This window comes from Hyla sarda, chromosome 8 (genome assembly GCF_029499605.1).
Source record: "Hyla sarda isolate aHylSar1 chromosome 8, aHylSar1.hap1, whole genome shotgun sequence".
Classification (NCBI taxonomy): Eukaryota; Metazoa; Chordata; class Amphibia; order Anura; family Hylidae; genus Hyla; species Hyla sarda.
Window position 1 is genome coordinate 155,481,421 of NC_079196.1, and position 21,994 is coordinate 155,503,414.

The 21,994-nt window shown below is 43.5% G+C and overlaps 1 protein-coding gene across 9 annotated transcripts in view; it reads right to left on the reverse strand.

Annotated features, from left to right (window-relative positions):
• SNX29 (sorting nexin 29) overlaps nucleotides 1–21,994 on the reverse strand; it is an 819,108-nt gene that overhangs the window by 530,907 nt on the left and 266,207 nt on the right. For all 9 annotated transcript variants that reach the window (XR_008847045.1, XM_056534825.1, XM_056534821.1 and 6 more), the window contains one exon: nucleotides 13,934–14,013. Coding sequence is in view for 8 of the 9 variants with exons in the window: in XM_056534825.1 (XP_056390800.1) it covers nucleotides 13,934–14,013 (80 nt within the window). In the remaining variant the exon portion in view is untranslated. The remainder of the gene's footprint in view (nucleotides 1–13,933; nucleotides 14,014–21,994) is intronic.

Here is a 21,994-nt window from a genome sequence, read left to right on the forward strand (position 1 = left end):
GTCCCCAGCGGCGGGACCCCCGCAGTGAGACATCTTATCCCTTATCCTTTGGATAGGGGATAAGATGTCTCAGGGCCGGAGTACCCCTTTAAGCTAGCCATACTGTTAAAATGATTAATATACAATATAACTCATGCAAGGTATTGAACTAGGGTATACAAGATGGCTAACTTGACAAGAGTCAAAACCTAAAATGGATGCCATGACCTTTAGGAAAGTTGAGCTATAGCCGCAACTAGCTGAATACTTTAGATGTATTTGCTGAGGTATGCATGACACACTATACTATTCTAGGATGTACAGCAGTACCATATATGTAAAGGGTAGTAAGGTCCAATCAGTATGCAAGTTGAGCATGACATAATGTATACACCCTTAAGTTAAAGATATACTCAAACCAATCCACTAGGAGGAGATATATAGAGATAAGTATATTTATGGATATAAGGCTTAGTATAACCACGCCAACATATGTAAAGAACACACCCATAAGTATGGTATTTAAGAAGACTGCGTCAATAGGGGGCAGCATCATTAAGGAAGCACCAAGGATGAAGCAAAACCATTGAAGTAAGCCAATCCAAGCTGCCGGCCCTTCTCTCCCCCTGGCTATCGGTGCCGGCAATGGGGCAGCGGCGCGGACAGCCAGGGGGAGAGAAGGGGCAGCGGCACCCATTGCCGGCGCCGCTGCCCCCCCCCCCATCCCCGGTTGCATAATTACCTGTTGCCGGAGTCGGGTCCGCGCTGCTTCAGGCCTCCGGCGGTGTGCGTCCCCTGTGTTGTTGCTATGCGCTGCATGGCGCGGCGTATGACGTCAGTGCGCCGCGCCGTGCAGTGCATAGCAACGACGCAGGGGACGCACGCCGGAGGCCTGAAGGAGCGCGACCGGGGATGGGGGGAGGCAACGGGGCAGCGGCGCCGGCAATGGGTGCCGCTGCCCCATCTCTCCCCCTGGCTGTCGGCGCCGCTTCTCTCCCCCTGTCTATCGGCGGCGGCAATGGGGCGCCGGCACCGATAGTCAGGGGGAGAGAACGGGCGGCTGCACCGATAGCCAGCGGGAGAGAAGCAGCGGCAGCAGGGCTCTAGACCCCAGGAAAGGCAGGGGGAGAGAAGCGGGCAGAGACGGCCTCTCTCCCCCTGCCTTTCCTGGGGGTGTATCGGGGTATACACGCGCACACACACGCACCCTCATTTTACCATGGATATTTGGGTAAAAAACTTTTTTTACCCAAATATCCTTGGTAAAATGAGGGTGCATGTTATAGGCCGGTGCGTGGTATACCCCGATAAATACGGTATATAGTCAACATAAAAAAATTTAATCTTGGACATAGTTTTTAAAGGGGTATTCCAGGAAAAAACATTTTTTATATATCAACTGGCTCAAGAAAGTTAAACAGATTTGTAAATTACTTCTATTAAAAAAATCTTAATCCTTCCAATAATTATCAGCTGCTGAAGTTTAGTTGTTCTTTTCTGTCTGGCAACAGTGCTCTCTGTGTAGTTCCTGAGACAAGCAGAGATGTCAGCAGAGTAGAAGAGGTTTGATATGGGGATTTGCTTCAACTCTGGACAGTTCCCGAGAGCACTTAGACAGAAAATAACTACTCCGTTTCAGCAGCTCATAAGTACTGAAAGTATTAAGATTTTTTAATAGAAGTAATTTACAAATCTGGTTTCAGAAGAAGGGTGGAGCCAGCACTGATAAAAAGTATCCTTTATCAGTGCTGGCTCCACCCTTCTTCTGAAACCTGCTTTGCTATAGAGGCTGGCCGTGCACGTGTGGGATCAGGTGAGCTGAAACAAACTCTTCCTCTACTTTAAATTACAAATCTGTTTAACTTTCTAGAATTTGTTGATACATAAAAAAAAAAAAAAAGTTAATTTTTTTCCTGAATAATCCCAACCCCTAAAGGACACATGACGTACTGGAACGTCATGTGTCCGCTCCCGATCTATAACGTGGGGCCACGGCGTGGCCCCGCGTCATAGTGGGTCGGGCCCGGCCTCTAACAACGGCCGAGACCCGTGGCTAATAGCGTGCGGCATTGATCGCGGTGTCGCGCGCTATTAACCCTTTAGACGCGGCGTTCAAAGTTGAACGCCGCGTCTAAAGTGAAAGTGAAAGCATGCCGGTTAGCTCAGGGAGCTCAGGCATCCCGAACAGCTTACAGGACATGCCTCCTCGCTGTCCGATCGCCGAATGACTGCTCTGTGCCTGAGATCCAGGCATGAGCAGTCAAGCGGCAGAATCATCAATCACTGGTTTTCTATGAGAAACCAGTGATCAATGTAAAAGATCAGTGTGTGCAGTGTTATAGGTCCCTATGGGAGCTATAACACTGCAAAAAAAAAGTGGGAAAAAAAAGTGAATAAAGATCATTTAACCCCTCCCCTATTAAAAGTTTGAATCACTCCCCTTTTCCCATAAAAAAAAACACAGTGTCAATAAAAATAAACATATATGGTATCAACGCGTGCGGAAATGTACAAATTATGAAAATATATCATTAATTAAACCGCACGGCCAATGGCGTATGCGAAAAAATTCCAAAGTCCAAATTGGGGCATTTTTGGTCACTTTTTATATCATGAAAAAATGAATAAAAAGCGATCAATAAGTCCTATCAATGCAAAAATGGTACCGTTAAAAACTTCAGATCACGGCGCAAAAAATTAGCCCTCATACCGCCCCATACGCGGAAAATAAAAAAGTTATAGGGGTCAGAAGATGACAATTTTAAACGTATTAATTTTCCTGCATGAAGTTATGATTTTTTCCAGAAGTACGACAAAATCAAACCTATATAAGTAGGGTATCATTTTAATCGTATGAACCTACAGAATAAAGATAAGTTGTCATTTTACCGAAACATTTTCTACGTAGAAACGGAAGCCCCCAAAATTTACAAAACGGCATTTTTTTTTTTCAATTTTGTCTCACAATGATTTTTTATTCCGTTTCACTGTTGATTTTTGGGAAAAATGACTGACGTCATTACAAAGTAGAATTAGTGGCGCAAAAAATAAGCAATCATATGGATTTTTAGGTGCAAAATTGAAAGAGTTATGATTTTTTAAAGGCAAGGAGCAAAAAACGAAAATGCAAAAACGGAAAAAAAAACGGTCCTTAAGGGGTTAAGTATCAGAGCTAGCCTTTCTAAAACTTCCATTTCAATCAATAAGAATGAAAGAGAAGGACTAATTCCTGAGACTGTCTCTGTAAAAGGTAAGACATTTATTACACAGAGTTAAAAAATTACTTGTGTTTCAGATATCACATTTAGGCTGGAAATATGATCAGCTGGAAGGTCATTTTCAGCAGCTAATGCGACAAAATAAAATAAGATTACTTATGGTAATGTTCTTGTTTTCTTTTTTTTTTTTATGCACAAATTAGACTAAATGAAAAGTTCGGACAACCAAGGTAATCTGTTTAAATTACCCTTAAAAGGTGGATGAAGTACTCCGTCTTTTTGTTTGTTTAACAAATAATGTCTTCAATCTTTCCATTTAATGGGCAGATTATGGTACAATGAATAACAGGGTGCAAATGAAAAATTAAAGCCAAATTGCTGACTTTAGTTGTACAAGGTCTTATTGATAACTCTTTCCAATTACTGGGAGGAAGAAACAGCTCATGGACTTGTAGCCATTAATAATTGAGACCACTATCTCACTATTACCATTTTTTAAGATTAGAAGACATGGCACCACAATGTAATTAATGGAACTGCAGCCGGGGAACACAATTTATTTACAGCCTAAGATCCGTTAAGTATGTCTTAACGCTTCTGACAGAACTGACCTTGGCCTGTAAACACTTCTCACCATTCATTAAGTGTTAGACAGGGAGAGGATCTTACGATCTGACTATCAATCCAATTCATTGCCTCCACCGGTTTTTGAAAAAACGTGATCGTATCTGTGTGTACAATTCTTAACTTTGCCGGAAACATAAGAGAAAATTTTCTTCCAAGCCTATTTTCACGTTAAAGACCTGGCCAATTTTATTTTAGCGTAGCGCCTTCTAAAATCCATAACTCTTTTATATTTCCAGCTACAGACCCATATAAGGGCTTGTTTTTTGCGTGACCAATTGTACTTTGTAATGAAACCTCTCATTTTAACATAAAATGTACAGCGAAATTTAAATGAAATTTAAATGAAAACCACAATTTTGCACATTTTGGAGGGTTTCGTTTTCACACTGTACAATTTACGGTAAAAATGACGTGTTCTTTATTCTGTGGGTCAATACGATTAAAATGATACCCATGGCTAGATACTTTTATATTTTTGTACCGCTTAAAAAAAATCTTAAACTTTTTGTACAAAATCAGTAATCTATTTTGACCACCTATAAATGTTTTATTTTTCCATATATAGGGTAGTCAACTGTACTTTTTATCGGTATTACATTTGCATATATAAAACTTTTAGATAATTTTTTATAAATTTTTTTTGAACAAAATGTGACAAAAAAGCAGCATTTTTGGACTCTTTTTTTTTTTTACATTTACGTTGTTCACCATACGGGATCATTAACATTATATTTTGATAGTTCGGACATTTACGCATGCGGCAATATCAAATATGTTTATAAAAAGGAGATTTTTTTAGACTTACCGTAAAATCTCTTTCTCGGAGGATCCATTGGGGGACACAGGCTGCTGTCTCTAGGAGGTTGACACTATGGTAACCAAAAAGTCGGCTCCTCCCAGCAGGATATACCCGCCTCCAGGCCACTGAGCAATTCAGTTTAGTCTCAGAGCAATAGGAGGAGACTGACAGGTAAAAGGAAAAAACCATGAACTGTCCGAGAACCCGAAGAACAATAACTGAACACTCCCTCGGTCAGATAACCGAAAAGAAAACCCCAGAAAAGGGGCGGGAGCTGTGTCCCCCAATGGATCCTCTGAGAAAGAGATTTTACGGTAAGTCTTAAAAATCTCCTTTTCTCTATCGGGGGACACAGACTCTGGGACGTACCAAAGCCGTTCCTTGGGTGGGCAGAGAATAAAAAGGTCAGGCAGTCGGCAGTACCACCGCCGCCTGCAACACCTTACGGCCCAGACTAGCATTAGCCGATGCGAAGGTATGAACCTGATAGAATTTTGAAAAAGTGTGCAAAGATGACCAAGTGGCCGATTTACAGATCTGCGAGGCCAAGGCCTTGTTTTGGAGAGCCCAGGATACTCCAACAGAGCGGGTGGAATGAGCCAAAACCCTGAAAGGTGGGGTCCTCCCCTTGCAGCGGTAAGCTTCCGAAATAGCACATCAGATCCACCGAGAAATGGTGGCCTTAGAAGCAGGCTGTCCCTTTCACCGGCCTTCCGTAAGGATGAAAAAAGAATCGCACTGACGAAAGGAAGAGGTCACGGAAAGATAAGTCCGAACCGCTCGAACCACATCCAATTTGTGAAGCAGGCGCTCCCTGGGATGAGAAGGAGCGGGACAAAAAGACAGAAGGATGATGTCCTCGTCGAGATGAAAGGCCGAAACAACTTTAGGCATAAAAGACGGATATGGTCGGAAAACAACCTTGTCCTGATGAATTATCAGGAAAGGGGAACAGCAGGAGGGAGCTGCCAGTTCAGAAACTCTCCTAATGGAGGTAATAGCTATAAGAAAAGCCACTTTCCAGGAACGGAGGCGAAGGGGCACTAAGGGGCTCAAAGGGTGCGCCCTGGAGAGCGCCTAGAACTAAGTTCAAGTCCCAAGGGGGATAAGGGGACCGGTAAGGAGGGGCCGCATGTGCCACACCTTGGAGGAAGGCCTGGACATGAGAATTGGAAGCCAGAGGACGCTGAAAAAGAATAGAAAGGGCCGAAACCTGACCCTTAAGGGAACTGAGAGCCAGCCCTAGTTCCAACCCCGACTGTAAAAAGGAAAGGAGACGGGGCACGGAAAAGGTAACTGGAGAAAAAGAATGAGCTTTGCACCAACGAAAGTAAGAGCGCCAGGTACGGTGGTAAATTTTTCGCAGAGGAGGGCTTGCAAGCCCTAAGCATGGTGCAAATCACCTGGGAAGAGAAGCCGCGGGCCCTTAGAACCGCAGTCTCAACCGCCACGCCGTCAAATGCAGCAACTGTAAATTGGGGTGACAGTAGGTCTGGACGAAGAGGAAGGCGGAATGGAACGTCGTCCAGAAGCCAGACCACGTCGGCGTACCAAGCCCTTTGAGGCCAGTCTGGAGCCACCAGAATGGCGGGGACTCCTTCCGCCTTGAGCTTCCTCAGAATCTTGGGAAGGAGGGGGAGAGGAGGGAACAGGTAGGGCAGGACAAAGCCAGACCACGGAATCCCTAAGGCATCCGCGGCTAGAGCCAGGGGGTCCCTTGTCTTTGACACAAACTTCTGAACTTTCCAGTTGTGTCGAGACGCGAAGAGATCCACCTCCAGGGTCCCCCAGAGGTCGCAGATCTGCGCGAACACCTCCGGAAGAAGAGACCACTCTCCGGGGTCGGCTGAGGACCGACTGAGGAAATCCGCTTCCCAATTGAGAACCCCCGGAATGTGAATCGCCGAAATGGCTGGAACCACTTGTTCCGCCCAGAGGAGGATCTTTGAGACCTCGGACATGGCCGCTGAGCTGCGAGTGCCGCCCTGCCAATTGATGTATGCCACAGCTGTGGCATTGTCCGACTGGACACGGACAGGGTGACCCAGAAGCAGGGACTCCCAATGCTTCAGACACAGATAAATCGCCCTCAGTTCCAGAATGTTTATGGAAAGAAGGGCTACTTGGGGAGGCCAGAGGCCCTGAACCATCTGATCCCTGAAAACACCCCCCCAGCCCGACAGGCTGGTGTCCGTCGTGACCACCTGCCAGTGGAAGGGGAAGAACGAACGACCCTGAAGAAGAAGAGGGGAGCGGAGCCACCAGCGCAGAGACCGCAGAGTCCAGAGCGGGAGAAGAATCTTGCGATCGAGAGAGAGAGGGGACCTGTCCCATCGAGCAAGAATCGCCAGCTGAAGAGGACGGTAAGGAAACTGGGCAAAGGGTACGGCCTCCATGGCTGCCACCATCTGACCCAGGACTTCATGCAAGTACGGATGGAGACCGGGGATGGTGTCCGGAGGGAGCGCACTCCCGACAAGAGGGCCAGACGTTTGTCCGGTGGAAGGCGAATCCGAGCCGAGGCAGAGACGAACTGAAGCCCCAAGAAGACCAGAGACTGGGTGGGGGAGAGAACTGACTTGTCTCGGCTGACCATCCACCCGAAGCGACATAAGGTCTGAAGAGTGAGGTTCACATTCTCCAGGGCCTGGGCTCTGGTGAAGGCTTTGATGAGAAGGTCGTCCAAGTAGGAGGTCGTCCAAGTAGGGTATCACTGAGACCCCTCTTGACCGTAACAGAGCTAGCACAGGCGCCAGAATCTTGGTAAAGACTAGTGGCGCTGTGGCCAGACCGAAAGGGACAGCCACAAATTGATAATGACCTTCCGGAACCGCAAAGCGGAGATACCGCTTGTGTCCGGGAAAAATTGGAACGTGGAGGTAGGCATCCTTGATATCCACTGAGGAAAGAAACTCCCCTTGATCCATAGATGCCATCACTGAACGGAGAGATTCCATTCGGAAATGGCGGATAAGAAGATGTTTGTTGAGACGTTTGAGATCCAGGATTGGCCGCACAGAACCGTTTTTCTTGGGAACCACGAAAAGATTGGAATAAAAACCCCGAAAGCGTTCCCTTGAAGGAACTGGGATAGTGACACCCTGGACGGGAAGGGACTGAAGAGCCTCCCGAAATCCGAGGGAGATCGGGGAGCATGGGACTGGAAAAAATTAGCCCTCGGAAAGGAGGCAAATTCTATCCGGTATCCGTTGGACACCACGTTCCTGACCCAGGAGTCCTGAATGTGTATGGTCCAAACATCCCGAAAAAACAAAAGACGACATCCCACCCGAAAAAAGGCTGCCGGTGGGGGCGTCCCTTCATGCAGAAGTGGGCTTGCGGTTGCCCGCTTTGGCTGCAAAACGGTCGGGCCGGTTGGTGTCCGACTTCCACGAGGGACGGGCCTTGAAAAAGGGAACCTTCTTGTCCCGTGGAGGCGCCTGGTTGGACCCTTTAGAGGGGCCAGACGTCCGAAAGGACTGAAAGGAAGAAGACTTCCTACGGAAAGAAGTGCTAGATTTGTTTTGAGGTAATAAAGAGCTCTTGCCCCCTGTCGCCTCAGAGATAATCTCATCCAGGCGCTTGCCAAAGAGACGGGAACCAGTAAAAGGAATCTCGGTGAGAGACTTCTTAGATGCAGTGTCCGCGTTCCAAGTTTTAAGCCAAATGGAATGACAGAGGGCCACTAAATTACCGGTGGCATAGGCAGCGCAGCGAGCTGAGTGCAAGGAAGCAGAACACAGGAAATCTCCAGCTTTAGAACATTGGAGGGCCAGAGCAGACAGTTCTTCCGGGGGAGAACCTGAAAGAAGGCCCTGACGGAGTTGGTATTGCCACACCAAGAGGGCCTTAGACACCCAGGTGGAGGCGAAGGCAGGGAGCAGGGAAGAGCCCGCTGCTTCAAAGGCATACTTCGCCAACAACTCAACCTTTTTGTCCGCCGGATCCTTGAAGGCCGCTGCATCCTCCAGCGGCAAAGTAGTAGCTTTAGAGAGGCGGGAAACAGGAGGATCCACCGACGGAGAGGAAGTCACTTTGGAAACAAGGTCCTTGGCGAAAGGATATCGCGCTTGGACTCTCTTCAGTCCCTTAGACTTCTTCTCGGGGTGCTTCCAGGCGGATTCTAGAATGGCCTCAAATTCAGCGTGAGAGCTGAACACTTTGGGTGCCGGACGGGCACGAAGAAAGGATACTTCTGGAGCTGCGTCCGAAGTTCCTGGGTCCTCTAGGTTAAAGGTGTCTCTTATGGCCAAAACCAATGAGTTCACCGTGTCCACTGAGTCCGAACGGTCCTCTGAATCGGATGCCGAATCGGAACCCTCGGCCGCTAGCTCTCCAGGAGAGTGCGAACGAGTGGAGGCTGCCCTGGAAGAGGGGGACTCCGACCTGGTACAAGGTTCAGGAGAGCCAGAACGGCAACCATGGGAACGTCCTCTAGAAGAGTGATGCGTGTCGCCTGAAGCAGTGGTCGGGCAAGACCTGCAAGAGGAATGCCCGTGCCTACCAGTAGACTCCTGGGAAGAGTCAGAGGAGGCACCCTTATTATGCGAAGCGTAAGGTGAAGGGGAACGGGACCTTCTAGAGGGCCAGTGAAGGTTAGACCTCTCCAAGGCAGTCACCACAGAACGGGAGACCTGTGCCAAGTCGGATATAGACTGGGAGAGGGAGGAAACCCAGGCTGGAGGGGGCGGCCGAACTCACCACGTCTGAAGGGGCACCTGGGTTAGAAATAGCAGGGGGGTCTGGGGGAGCAGTGGAGCAGGCAGGACAAGTGGGTTCAGCAGAACCTGACATTTTTGCAGAGCAGCTATTACAAGCATAATGGGTAACTAATATTCCCGGAATCTGCTTGGAGGGAGGAACAGTTCTGGGCACGGACATAGTTAAAAAATGAACAGTCTCACCCAGAGTCTGTGTCCCGAGGCAGCTGTAAAACGCCAGCCAATAGGAGGAAGAGGCCGGGTCAGGGCCAGGAGCTCTGTGATTGGCCCCTGCGCGGCCCCAACACGCGCACAGCGCTGATTGGTGGCCCTTTTCGCGCTGCCGAGGCGCTTATGCGGCCAGGTGGGCGGAGCTAATGTCCGCCGGGCCAAAAAGATATACTACGGGACTCCTGTAACGGCGCCCGCTCCGAACCCTGAGCGCACACGCCACCTGTAGCGAGACCTGTGCGCCCGGGAACGGAGCGGGCAAAGAAGTGCCGTCGGAAGCCGCGGCTGACGAAGTGAAAGTAAAGGGCGCAAGCCGCCCACAGCAATTACAGATGATCGGATCGCAGCAGCAGCGCTGCGGGCGATCCGATCATCTATTTTAACATGCGCATTGCTGCAGATGCCATGATCTGTACTGATCACGGCATCTGAGGGGTTAATGGCAGCCGGAACCTGCCGTGTATGATGCGAGCACCACTCCGATGCTCGCTGTCATACACAGGACATAAATGTACCGCATACTTTTTTTGGCGTCTCAAATGAGTAATCCGGAAATGTCATTATTCTGTTGTTGTTATACATGATCTGACTCTTATCCCTTAAAGGGGTACTCCGCCCCTAGACATCTTATCCCCTATCCAAAGGATAGGGGATAAGATGTCAGATCGCTGGGGTCCCGTTGCTGGGGGGGCCCCCGGGATCGAGTTCGCTCTGTGCGTAATGACAGGTGATACAGGGGACGGAGCAGAGTGATGTCATGGCTCCGCCCCTCGTGACATCACAGGCCGCCCCCTTAATGCAAGTCATGGCTGGGGCGTGACGACCGCCACGCCCCCCCCCCCATAGACTTGTATTGAGGGGGCGGGCTGTGATGTCACGAAGGGCGGAGCCGTGACATAACGATGCTCCGGCCCCTGTATTGCCCGTCATTACGTGCAGAGCGTGGTGCCGCAGTGGCGATCCCGGGGGTCCCCAGCATAAGATGTCTAGGGGCGGAGTACCCCTTTAATGCTCGTAAGATCCTCTCCCTGTCCCCTTCATTTAATAACTTTATCCGTATCGTTCTAGGTTTGCTGCCCGGTGGGATCGGTGATATCGGGACCCTGTGTGCTCTCTCAATACTAAATGCAGTGAAACCACGGCATCCCGATCAGCTGAGAGGACAGGGGGAGGTGTCTTACCTTCCTCCCTGCCATCCGATCCGTGTGCCAGGCTTTCAGTCAGCTTTGCCTGATGCTGATGCAATGGAGCCACGATAACACTGATCAATGCTCTCCTATGGAGAAGCATTGACCAGTGTATGCAATCTAAAGATTGCACGTTATAGTCCCCTATGGAGACTAAAAAGAGTGTAAAAAACTAAATACAAAATAAATAAATATGCAATAACTCCTTCCCTAGTAAAAGTTTAAATCCCCTTCCTTTTTGAATTTTTTCAAATAAAAAAATAAAAATAAAACCTACACGTGTGGTATTGCCGTGTGCGTAAATGTCCAAACTATTAAAATATAATGTTAATTAAACCGCAAGGTTAAACGCACAAGCATTAAAAAAAAGCTTAAGTCTGGCATTTGATAATTTTTTAAAAAGGTTTTAACTGTAATTTTAACAAATAAAAACATCGTGTTCTTTGGCTGATATGTAGTAATGTAAAGCAGCTAATTACAGCATAAGCAACATACATATTTATGGAACTAGCCAATTGAAGACAACTATCACAGTGTACATGGCATAACATTTCTCCATGTTATACAATATGCCCTAATCAAAGTATGATCTGTAAGTAACAACTCAAAAATAAACTTAATAGCTGCCATTATATTGACTTCTATGGGATTGTGACCTGTGCAGTGAGGGGAAGATTGACAGCAACAATTATCACTTATAGTGATTGGTGGTTTCTGTGAAAATGTTTCTCTACAGAACAGAAGGTGGCAGCCTATTATTAGGCTTAGTGATGAAGGTGAAAGCTGCAAGATTTTAAAAGGGGTACTACACTGGAAAACTTCTTTTGTTAAATCAACTGGTGCCAGATTTGTACATTAATTCTATAAAATAATCTTTATCCTTCCAGTACTTATCAGCTTCTGTATGAGCCACAGGAAGTTCTTTTCTTTTTGAATTTCCTTTCTGTCCGACCACAGTGCTTTCTGCTGACACCTCTGTCCATGTCAGGAACTGTAGGAGCAAATAGGAGCAAATCCCCATAGCAAACCTCTCCAGAGATGTCAGCAGAGAGCACTGTGGTCATACAGAAAAAAATTCAAAAAGAAAAGAACTTCCTGTGGAGCATACAGCAGCTGATAAGTACTGGAAGGATTAAGATTTTTTAATATGAGTAATTTACAAATCTGTTTCACTTTCTGGCACCAGTTGATTTAAAAAAAATGTTTTTTCCAGTGGAGTGTCCCTTTAAGATTTTTTTTTAATTATTCGTAAAAAAGGTCTTAAAATTCTTAAAATATGATTTAGAACTTTTGTTTGAATAACATTTTTATATTTGTAGATGAAACATTTGCTTTAAGACTTGCTGTGGAAAAATTTAAGTCTCAAGTGTTTGCCATGTGTAAAAAGGCACATGGGGCCCCTGAAGACAGTAATCACTTTGTGTGCCAAAGTGGTGCCTCCATATGGTACTGTAATACACAGAACTTCTAGGGGAGAATGCTTTCAAATAGCATATGTGTTGGAACATTGTGCGTTTTTTTATCAGATTCCATACGAATCCAATAGAAAATTCCTCCATCTGCTTCCGTATGGAACTGAAGCATGCATACAGTATATCCCCAAAGACTTCTAGGATTGCAGCATCGCTCTAAAATCTTGTACTGAATTGTGCTGTTCCTTTGTTATTCTTAATTCCCAATAAAATAGGGCTAATCCACAGTGAAAAACTGCAAACCAACATGTGATGATATCATATTTTGGCTACTGATTGTGTAATTGATTTTTCTGACAAAAAAAAACATTTGTGGACATTGCCTCAGAATCACAATAACTGCAATGCACACCTCTTTCTGCCCCATATAGTTAGTGGTGTATTTAGGTTTTGTGGTGCCCTTGGCCTGATTAAATCATGCACCCCTTATTTTTGTCCCACCTCCCCTCTTTATACTTAACCCTTTCCTTGTTGGGCTCCACCTTAATAAGTAATGATATTTAAATAAAATAATAAAAAGGGTTAATTCAAGCATTTCTTCTAAGATCGGTCATCTATGCCAGGGTTAGTGATGAGTTGCAATGTTTCTGTCTCCTCATTGCCCTGTTCTTCCCCTTCTCCCATCAGGGGTGAGAGAACTAACATCATTTTATTTATAAGAATAGGCCAGTGGAGCCATCTTCAGAAAAAAAAAAATATATATAACTATGTCACTGACAAAGACCAGCAAAAGGTGCGTCACAAGTGAAGGGCCTCACTTCACTGGGAAAGGCGCAATCTCAACTGAATGGTGAAAGCCGCCTCCCCTTAACACAGAGGATTTGTAAGAAGCTGAGCAATGCCTCCAGCTCAGCATCATCTCATGAAAAGGACATCATCTCATGAGGGTGAGAGAGGATATGTCTGTCTCTTTAGATGATTCTGAGCAGATGGCAATACTGAGCTTGTCATCCCATCTCCCGAAGAAGAACTGTCATACAATCACCAGGCGCCTGTCACAGTGTCACTAGTTCCACCCCCTTATGCTATGCAAGGGGTTTATCCAAAGATGGTGGTAGCCTTCAAAAAAATTTAAATAATCCTGTCCCCAGCCGCCCCTTAATAAAGTGTCACCCTAGGCCCTTGGTTTGTTGACCTAACGACAAGTCATCGGGGCAGTCACTGGTTGCTTCTCCACGCCCCTCCAATCTTGATTGATAGATCTCTCCCTCTTTTGGTATAAGGAGAGATCTATTAATCTAGGCTGATAGAGAAGGGAGAACCTGTTGGGGACCACCTTTATGACCCAATGATGGTTCGTGTAGCATTAAAGTGATTATGACAGGCTCCATTTACGATACAGGATTGCATATAGTACATAAATTAATTGTAAAAAAAAAAAAAATTCTTGCTGACTTCTCAATATTTACAACAAAATAGTCAAGCGTGCTTATTGAGACTGGAATATTAATGATTATATTTAAAAATAAGTATAAGAAAAAATTAATGATATAAAAACATGATATAAATAATTAAGACACTTTTATAAGATATGTTGCATTTAAGATACAACAGATATTTTCTATATGCAGGATAGGTTTTATAAGTAGAAACAACAATACTATCAAAACATCTTAACAGAAACTAGAGACATTTCCAGGAAATGTTTTTCTTCATTCATAGCGAATTGCAGCACTGAGCAGTTTTCCAGCATTATACAATTCATTATCGTTTAACTTACTGTCATTTTGCCCCTCTTTCTTCAGCATCTGTACCGCGCCAACATATTTCTTCAGCTGGACTTTCAATACCTCATTTTCCCTGTCCAATCATAATAAGAAAAAAATGCATCAGAGTCATAGAAGAGGATTTATTGCAGGACAATCTTAATGCAAACATTTCTGAAATAAGTGACTGATTATTCTATAGTGTAAAGTGCACCAATGGTCCGCAACCCTGCGATGTATCCTGTGTTTTAACTTTCATTTTTAAATCCCCGCGGGGAGCCCTGAATGGCCAGTACTGAGGAGCCAATCAGGGCTCTCCATGGGGTTTTAAAATGAACATTGTGAGTGGCAGCGGGGGCCATTTGCATATTTAAAGCACTGTGTGGGGGGGGGCAAGATATATAGCGCTGCAGGAGGGGGACAGACAGCCTATATATCTAGCCCCTCAGCACATTTATAATATGCCCCCCGCAGCTCATTAATAAACATATGACCCCCACCAGCACTATATATACCCCTCGCAGCGCATTAATAAACATATGACCCCCGCAAGCGCGTATATATATATATATACCCCCTTCCAGTGCATTTATATACCCCCCGCAGCGCATTAATAAATATATGACCCCCGCCAGCGCATATATATTCCCCACATTTGTCATAATATGCCACCGCAGCGCAATGAATGAAAAGTAGAAATACTTATGGGCTATATATAAATATATAGAAGCGCTGTGGGGGGCAGATAATGCTATATGTCTGCCTCCCCAGCGCATCTATATACATATTCCACCGCAGGGCTATGAATGAAAAGTATATTTATTAGCAGCGCATAGAGCCAGCAGGCGTCTGCTGGCCCTATGCGCTGCTGATAGAAATACTTTTCATTCATAGTGCTGCAGGCATAAATGCGCTGCGGGGTGTGTATATATATATATATATATATATATATATATATATATATATATAAATACATTGGCAGCGGTCATATGTTTATTGATGCATTGCGGGGGTATATATAAATGCGCTGGCAGAGGTATATAAATACATGCGCAGGTGGATTTATTTATACCCTGTGCAATCAATCCCTCAGCCCCTGTACTACAATCCCCATCATGGAATAGACTCTGTTCCATGATGGGGGTAGTAGTACAAACATTAATGTAGCCTCCCCAGCTGTCTGCAGACTCCCGCAGCCAGGGATTTCCTACCTTCATCATGATAAACAAGTCTGTTCCATGATGGGAGTAGTAGTAGTCCCAGCTGTGGGAGTCTGTAGGCAGAGGTGTTAAAACGGCCATACATGAGGTATGTTATAACGGGTCTTAACGGATGAATATTTATTGAGCCGTTAGCATCCTTTATTTCATCCATTATTATACATCCATTTTTACACAGAAAACGGAGGTTTAATAACGGATGAATACTCGTAGTGTGAAAGGAGCCTAATTGAGCCTATGAGATAGTAAATAACTTCATTCACCAAAAATGACCTCTTACCCCAAAAAAACAAAGCTCAAGTCTCCCTTCCCTGTTAATTGATTGCTTTTAGTGGAAATATGTCTCTAGTATCACCTATTTTTAGGATAGAACACAGGAGGTGGGGCATAGCATGTGCTCTATGCAGGAGAGGACCACAGTCTGATAAATCCTGAGCTCTGTACCTGAAAGCTGAGCCAGTCTGCCTGCTGAAGCTAATCCATACTGTGCCCAGTAGTGTAGCACCCAAAGAGGCAGACAACGCAACTGCTATGGGGCCCAACGTGGTCTGCCTCTATTTATACACACACATATATATATATATATATATATATATATATATGTGTGTGTATATATAGCTATACCTGTGTATGTATCTATGTATAGCTATCTATATGTGTGTTTGTATTTATATGTATCCATGTATGTGTGTCTACATGTGTATCTCTATATAGCTATACATGTGTACTTATATATAGCCATCTACAGTGAATATTGATATGTATGTGGAGATCAAAAGTTTGGGCACCCCAGGTAAAAATTTGGATTAATGTGCATAAAGAAGCCAAGGAAAGATGGAAAAATCTAAAAAAGGCAACAAAATTACAGATTAGACATTCTTATAATATGTCAACAAAAGTTAGATATTTCCATCATTTACACTTTCAAAATAACAGAAAACAAAAAAAATGGCATCTGCAAAAGGTTGAGCACCCTGCAGAGTTAATATCTTGTACTGCCCCTTTTGGCATGTATCACAGCTTGTAAACGCTTTTTCTAGCCAGCCAAGAGTCTTTCAATTCTTGTTTGAGGTATCTTTGCCCATTTTTCCTTACAAAAGTCTTCCAGTTCTTTGAGATTTCTGGGCTGTCTGTCACACACTGCTCTTTTAAGGTCTATCCATAGATTTTCAATTATGTTGAGGTCAGGAGATTGTGAAGGCCATGGCAAAACCGTCAGTTTACGCCTCGTGATGTAATCCCCCATGGATTTTGAGGTGTGTTTAGGATCATGATCTATTTGTAGAAGCCATCCTCTCTTTAACTTCAGCTTTTTCACAAATGGCATCAAGTTAGCATCCAAAAATTTGCTGACATTTTATTGAATCCGTTTTTCCATTTACTCATGAGATGTTCCCTGTGCCACTGGCTGCAATACAACCCCAAAGCATGATTGATCCACCCCCATGCTTAACAGTTGGACAGAGGTTATTTTCATTAAATTCTGTTCCCCTTCTTCTCCAAACGTACCTTTGCTCATTCCGGCCAAAAAGTTAAATTTTTACCTCATCGGTCCACAGAACTTGTTTCCAAAATGCATCAGGCTTGTCTATATGTTCATTTGCTGAATTCAAATGCTGATATTTGTGGTGAGGATGTAGAAGAGGTTTTCTTCTGATGACTCTTCCATGAAGACCATATTTGTACAAGTATCTCTTTATAGTGGAATAGTGTACCACAACTCCAGTGTCTGCCAGATCTTTCTGGAGGGATTGTGCAGTCAAACGTGGGTTTTGAATAGTTTTTCTCACAATTCTGCGAGCTGTTCTGTCTAATATTTTCTTGGTCTTTCAGATCTTGCTTTAACTTCTACTGTTCCTGATAACTGCCATTTCTTAATTACATTCTGAACAGAGGATATTAACATCTGAAAATGTTTTGCTATCTTCTTATAGACTTTCTCCAGCTTTGTAAGGGTCAACTATTTTCAGTTTCAGATTTCTAGACAACTGCTTAGAAGAACCCATGGTGCTGATTGTTGGGGCAAGGTCAGATGAGTCTGGGCATTTAAAACCTTTGAGATTGACATCACCTGGTCTTCCCAGATGATGATTGAGAACAATGCATGACACTGACAGGTCTCAGCTTTGCAAAGGGGGCAGTGCATGCTATAAATTCTGCAGGGTGCCCAAACTTTTGCAGATGCAATTTTTTTGTTTTCTGTTATTTTTTAAGAGTAAATGATGGAAATAAAATCTAACTTTTGTTGATATATGATAAGAATGTCTAATCTGTAATTTGATGCCTTTTGGAGATTTTTCCATCTTTCCTTGGCTTCTTTATGCACATTAATACAAATTTTTACCTGGGGTGCCCAAACTTTTGATCCCCACTCTACCAAATGTGGGGAAACTGCTACTACCTAATGTGGGGAACCTGCTACTACCTAATGTGGGGAACCTGCTGCCTACCTAATGTGGGGAACCTGCTGCTACCTAATGTGGGAAACCTGCTACTACCTAATGTGGGGAACCTGCTGCCTATATATATACATATATATATATATATATATATAGTATGGATATAAATACTCAGACAGCGGAATCCTCGGGACATTCACAAACAGGAAGAGACTGCCCAGGGGCGTTCTTTGCGTCATGTAACAGCCTTGATGAAATACGAGTACTGAGTGTGAAGGCACTCGAGTTTAAAGTTACTATGAAATAAAAGGAAAGTTATCTAAATAGAAAAAGGACAGTTACATTATAAATATTTCTTATGTAACTGTCCTTTTTCTATTTAGATAATTTTCCTTTTATTTCTGATCGATTATAATTTATACTTGGCTTCATTAATTTAGTTGTCCTCCTATTTTCATCCCTTGGTGTTCTCTTATCACCTTCGCTTTTTCTGTTTTTTAGGTCCCCACATAACTATTTGGTTATTCTTTTTCACCTTATCTCTTATCTCCTCCATGCAGTGGTGGTTTTTAATCCATGTCACTTCCCGTCCTTTTTTGTTTAATGTTACTATGGTAACTTCACTCAGTCCCCACGCTGATATATACCGTGGCATGATGACATAATTTTGAGGCCGGAAGAAGCCCGCACTAACGTGCATAACTGCAGTCATTGCCTCCGAGCGCCATTCATCTGTGCCGATGCGGTGACCCAGCACCCCATTGTACCCTAATACGCCTCTACCTCTGCCGAGTGGTGAGTATGTGCTCTTTTGTTTATGATTTATTGATACTTCATACGTTAGTATGTGCACCCCAGAGGAAGTATAGAATAAGGTTGCCGAGACTACGCTGCATACCGCATACAGGTGAAGCTGCCTCTTGTGTGCTCTCCCCTGTTCTGTCTCACTACTGTTTTACTAACCTGCTACTTAGGAGATTGAGCACCTTAAAGTGGTAATCACCCATTTATATATATATATATATATATATATATATATATATATATATATATATATATATAGTATGGATATGGATACTCAGGCAGCGGAATCCTCGGGACCTTCACCAACAAGAAGAGACGGCGCAGGGACGTCCTTTACGTCATGTAACAGCCTTGATGAAATACGAGTACTGAGTGTGAAGGCACTCGAGTTTAAAGTTACTAACCTAGCAGATAAAGAGTTGAGGCTCTTTTGGACCATAAACTCCTTGAAGGCTTACCAAGAAAGTGGACGTGTCCCTTTCTTACCAAGAAAGTGGACGTGTCCCTGAGAAACCCTGTCTCCGTTCTTGGAAAATCAGCACTTCATGTTAGCTTGGTAAAGTGCACATGCTGCCCACACTGAAAAGCTATTTACTCTTATTTTGGAACAGAACCAACAGGAATATCTTACTATTACTGAAGATCTTTGCAGAACTAAAAAAGGAACTCCGTACTAGATAGTCCCCCCAACAGGCCGAAATGTTCTTTAACAACTTAGACAAGAAAAATAAAATTACTGAAATAGAGGTCAAGGAGCGTAAACGGGACAAATTTATCTGGGACAAAAAAGGATTCAAATGGAAGAACCAGAGACATTCTAGAGGAGGTGCTAGAGGCGGAAATTGATGGTACTTCCAGCAAAAACGCCGTATTCCGGATTATTGGATGACCGATTCCAACACTAGTGTGTCCGACGAGTCCACTAAAGATTCTAGGCCATCATTAGGAAATACAGATTTAGTTAGTGAGGTCCCTTTATACGCAAGACAAGGAGAGGGAAGCGCAAGAGGGCGAGGTCCAACAAGAGCTAACCAGAAAAGGAAGTCAGTCAGTCCAGGAACGAAGAGAGTCGATAGACAATGTTATTAACATCTCAGAGGAGGTTAAACCAGTAGAATGCATCAAAGCACTGTCTAAAGGCCTTAATTATCAATAATTTTCATATAGTGAATTTTGAGATAGATCTCTTCAAAGCTACTAGAAAAATGACCCTTCACAAAGTACATAACAACATGTCTGTCAATTCTGTTTCTCCAAAGGAAGGTGTGATTCCATACCAAGATAGGCCCGGTAGGCTTTAGCACAGTTCAGGGTTTTGATACCAGTGATAATGAATATGTTCGCATGCTAGCAGAGTTGTTAAGTGCTCCACATGATGAAATACCTATAGAGAACACCGACTACTTTTTTTTCAGGGGGTAATCCAGCCACATATAACCCTGGTTCTCCAATTGATCTTTTCTCAAAAGCAGTAATGCATGACATGAGATGCCTTATCTAGCCAGAAAAATCTAATAATCTTGCAGTCTTCACCGTGTTGCACGGCAGCTGACTGTCTCCGGAGCGGCAGACTCCTGCTCCGGAGACAGTCAGCTGCTGTGCAACACGGTGAAGACTGCAAGTAAGGTACCGCTCTGAATGTCCTATACTGTGATCGTTCTTTGAAGTAAAGTGGGAGGTATAACTGTATCGCTCATCTCATCTGCTATATTTAGCAGACAATTTGTATCCATTTTGTTACCAATACAGTACATTGGCTTCATGAGATGAACAATCCCAACTACTGTGGCTGCTAAAATAGACTAGAACTATCACATTGACTTTGGTCATTGGCTGCTATTTTATATTAAATATTTTATAAACAATTATTTTTATGAGAAGGTTGGCAATCTACCATTTACAAGAAATTTTATAAGTTAATTTTTTTAAGCATATCTCTAATACCTGGGCAAGGGCCCTGCCCAGGTGTTTTAATATTATTTTATTATTATTTTCAATTAATAAATGTACATGATTGTTTAAGTTTATTTTGCAGGTATTTTTATTATCACTGTAATCAAGATAGGATTACTGTAGTCAGCATCATTTTAATTTCCATACTTTTATTTGTGATCTACTATCTGTCAATTTGTCCACATCTTTTATCTCCATCTTTTTGCTTCTTCCTTTCTATTCTTTCTCTTTTTCACTCTTTTCAATATCCTTGAGGACTGGTCATATAATTTCTTCATTATATTTATCTACATAGTTTATTTTTTATATATATATATATATATATATATATATATATATATATATATATAGTTTGCCACTGTCCCCGTTTTTACATAGGCAAAACCAAAGGTCAGCTATGTACACGCTTCAGAGAAAATCTGTATACTTTAAAGAAAGGCACAGGGATCCCTAGATTGGCCGAGCATCTCATGAAATGTCATGGAAACAATGTTGAAGTCCTTAAATTCGGTGGCCTCCAAAAAATTGTCATGCCTGACACAGGAGGCGATTTACACAATCTTCTTTTGCAGTATGAATCTCGCATGATCAGACATATGTCCAGGGTCCTGCGGGATTCAATGACCGAGTTGACATGTCTACTTTTTTAGTTTAGTTTAGATTTCCTTTTGACCCTGAAGTACATATTTCTAATGTAACGGTCCTTTTGTTATTTAGATAATTTTCCTTTTATTTCTGTTTGATTATAATTTATACTTGGCTTTATTTATTCTCTTATCACCTTCACTTTTTCTGTTTTTAGGTCCCCACATAACTATTTGGTTATTCTTTTTCCCCTTATCTCTTATCTCCTGCATCCGGTGGTGGTTTTTGATCCATGTAACTTCCCGTCCTTTTTTGTTTAATGTTACTATGGTAACTTAACTCAGTCCCCAGGCTGATATATACCGTGACGTGATGATGTAATTTTGAGGCCGGAAGAAGCAGGCACTCGCGTGCAAAACTGCTGCGTTGCCTCCGAGCGCCATCCATCTGTGCCAATGCTGTGACCCAGCACCCCGTGAATCAGACCTCGATACGCCTCTACCCCTGCCGAGCGGTGAGTGCACATACGTGCTCTTTTGCTTGCAATATAAATAATTATATTTATTGAAGAATATTGAAGTACAAAAATATATAAAAAAATATCTGAAAGTACAGATCATGGTTTGGCACCCCAAATTGACGAGTCAAAAATGCATATGAAGATGTAAATATAGATAAAAATGAAAAGCCGGCATAGGGGTAGTTGATGTTAAAGTGCAACTGGGAGGTTCACACAACAGCAGATGGTATCCAGATGCAAGACTAGAAAACAAAAATAGACAAAAGAGTCAACATATTAAAAGTAGATAAAAACTACAAAAAAAAGTGAAAAACCATTGATTAGTCACTCAGGAACAGAACTACAAATGTCATATTCTTCTATAGAGATATGAATTGCTGGTGCACAGGCGGGGAACTATAAAAATGGAGCAAAGCTGATGGTATTGCTCAAACCAAGGGATGAAGAGTTTTAAGTTTGTGAATCCACTGTGTTTCTCGTTGCGCTAGCTATCTTTTCCAATTGCCTCCTCGGGGGCTTGGGAAGACCTTGTCTATGCCCCTTACCTGCAGATTGATGGGATCACAGAAATAATGGATCTTGAATTGGCAAGGA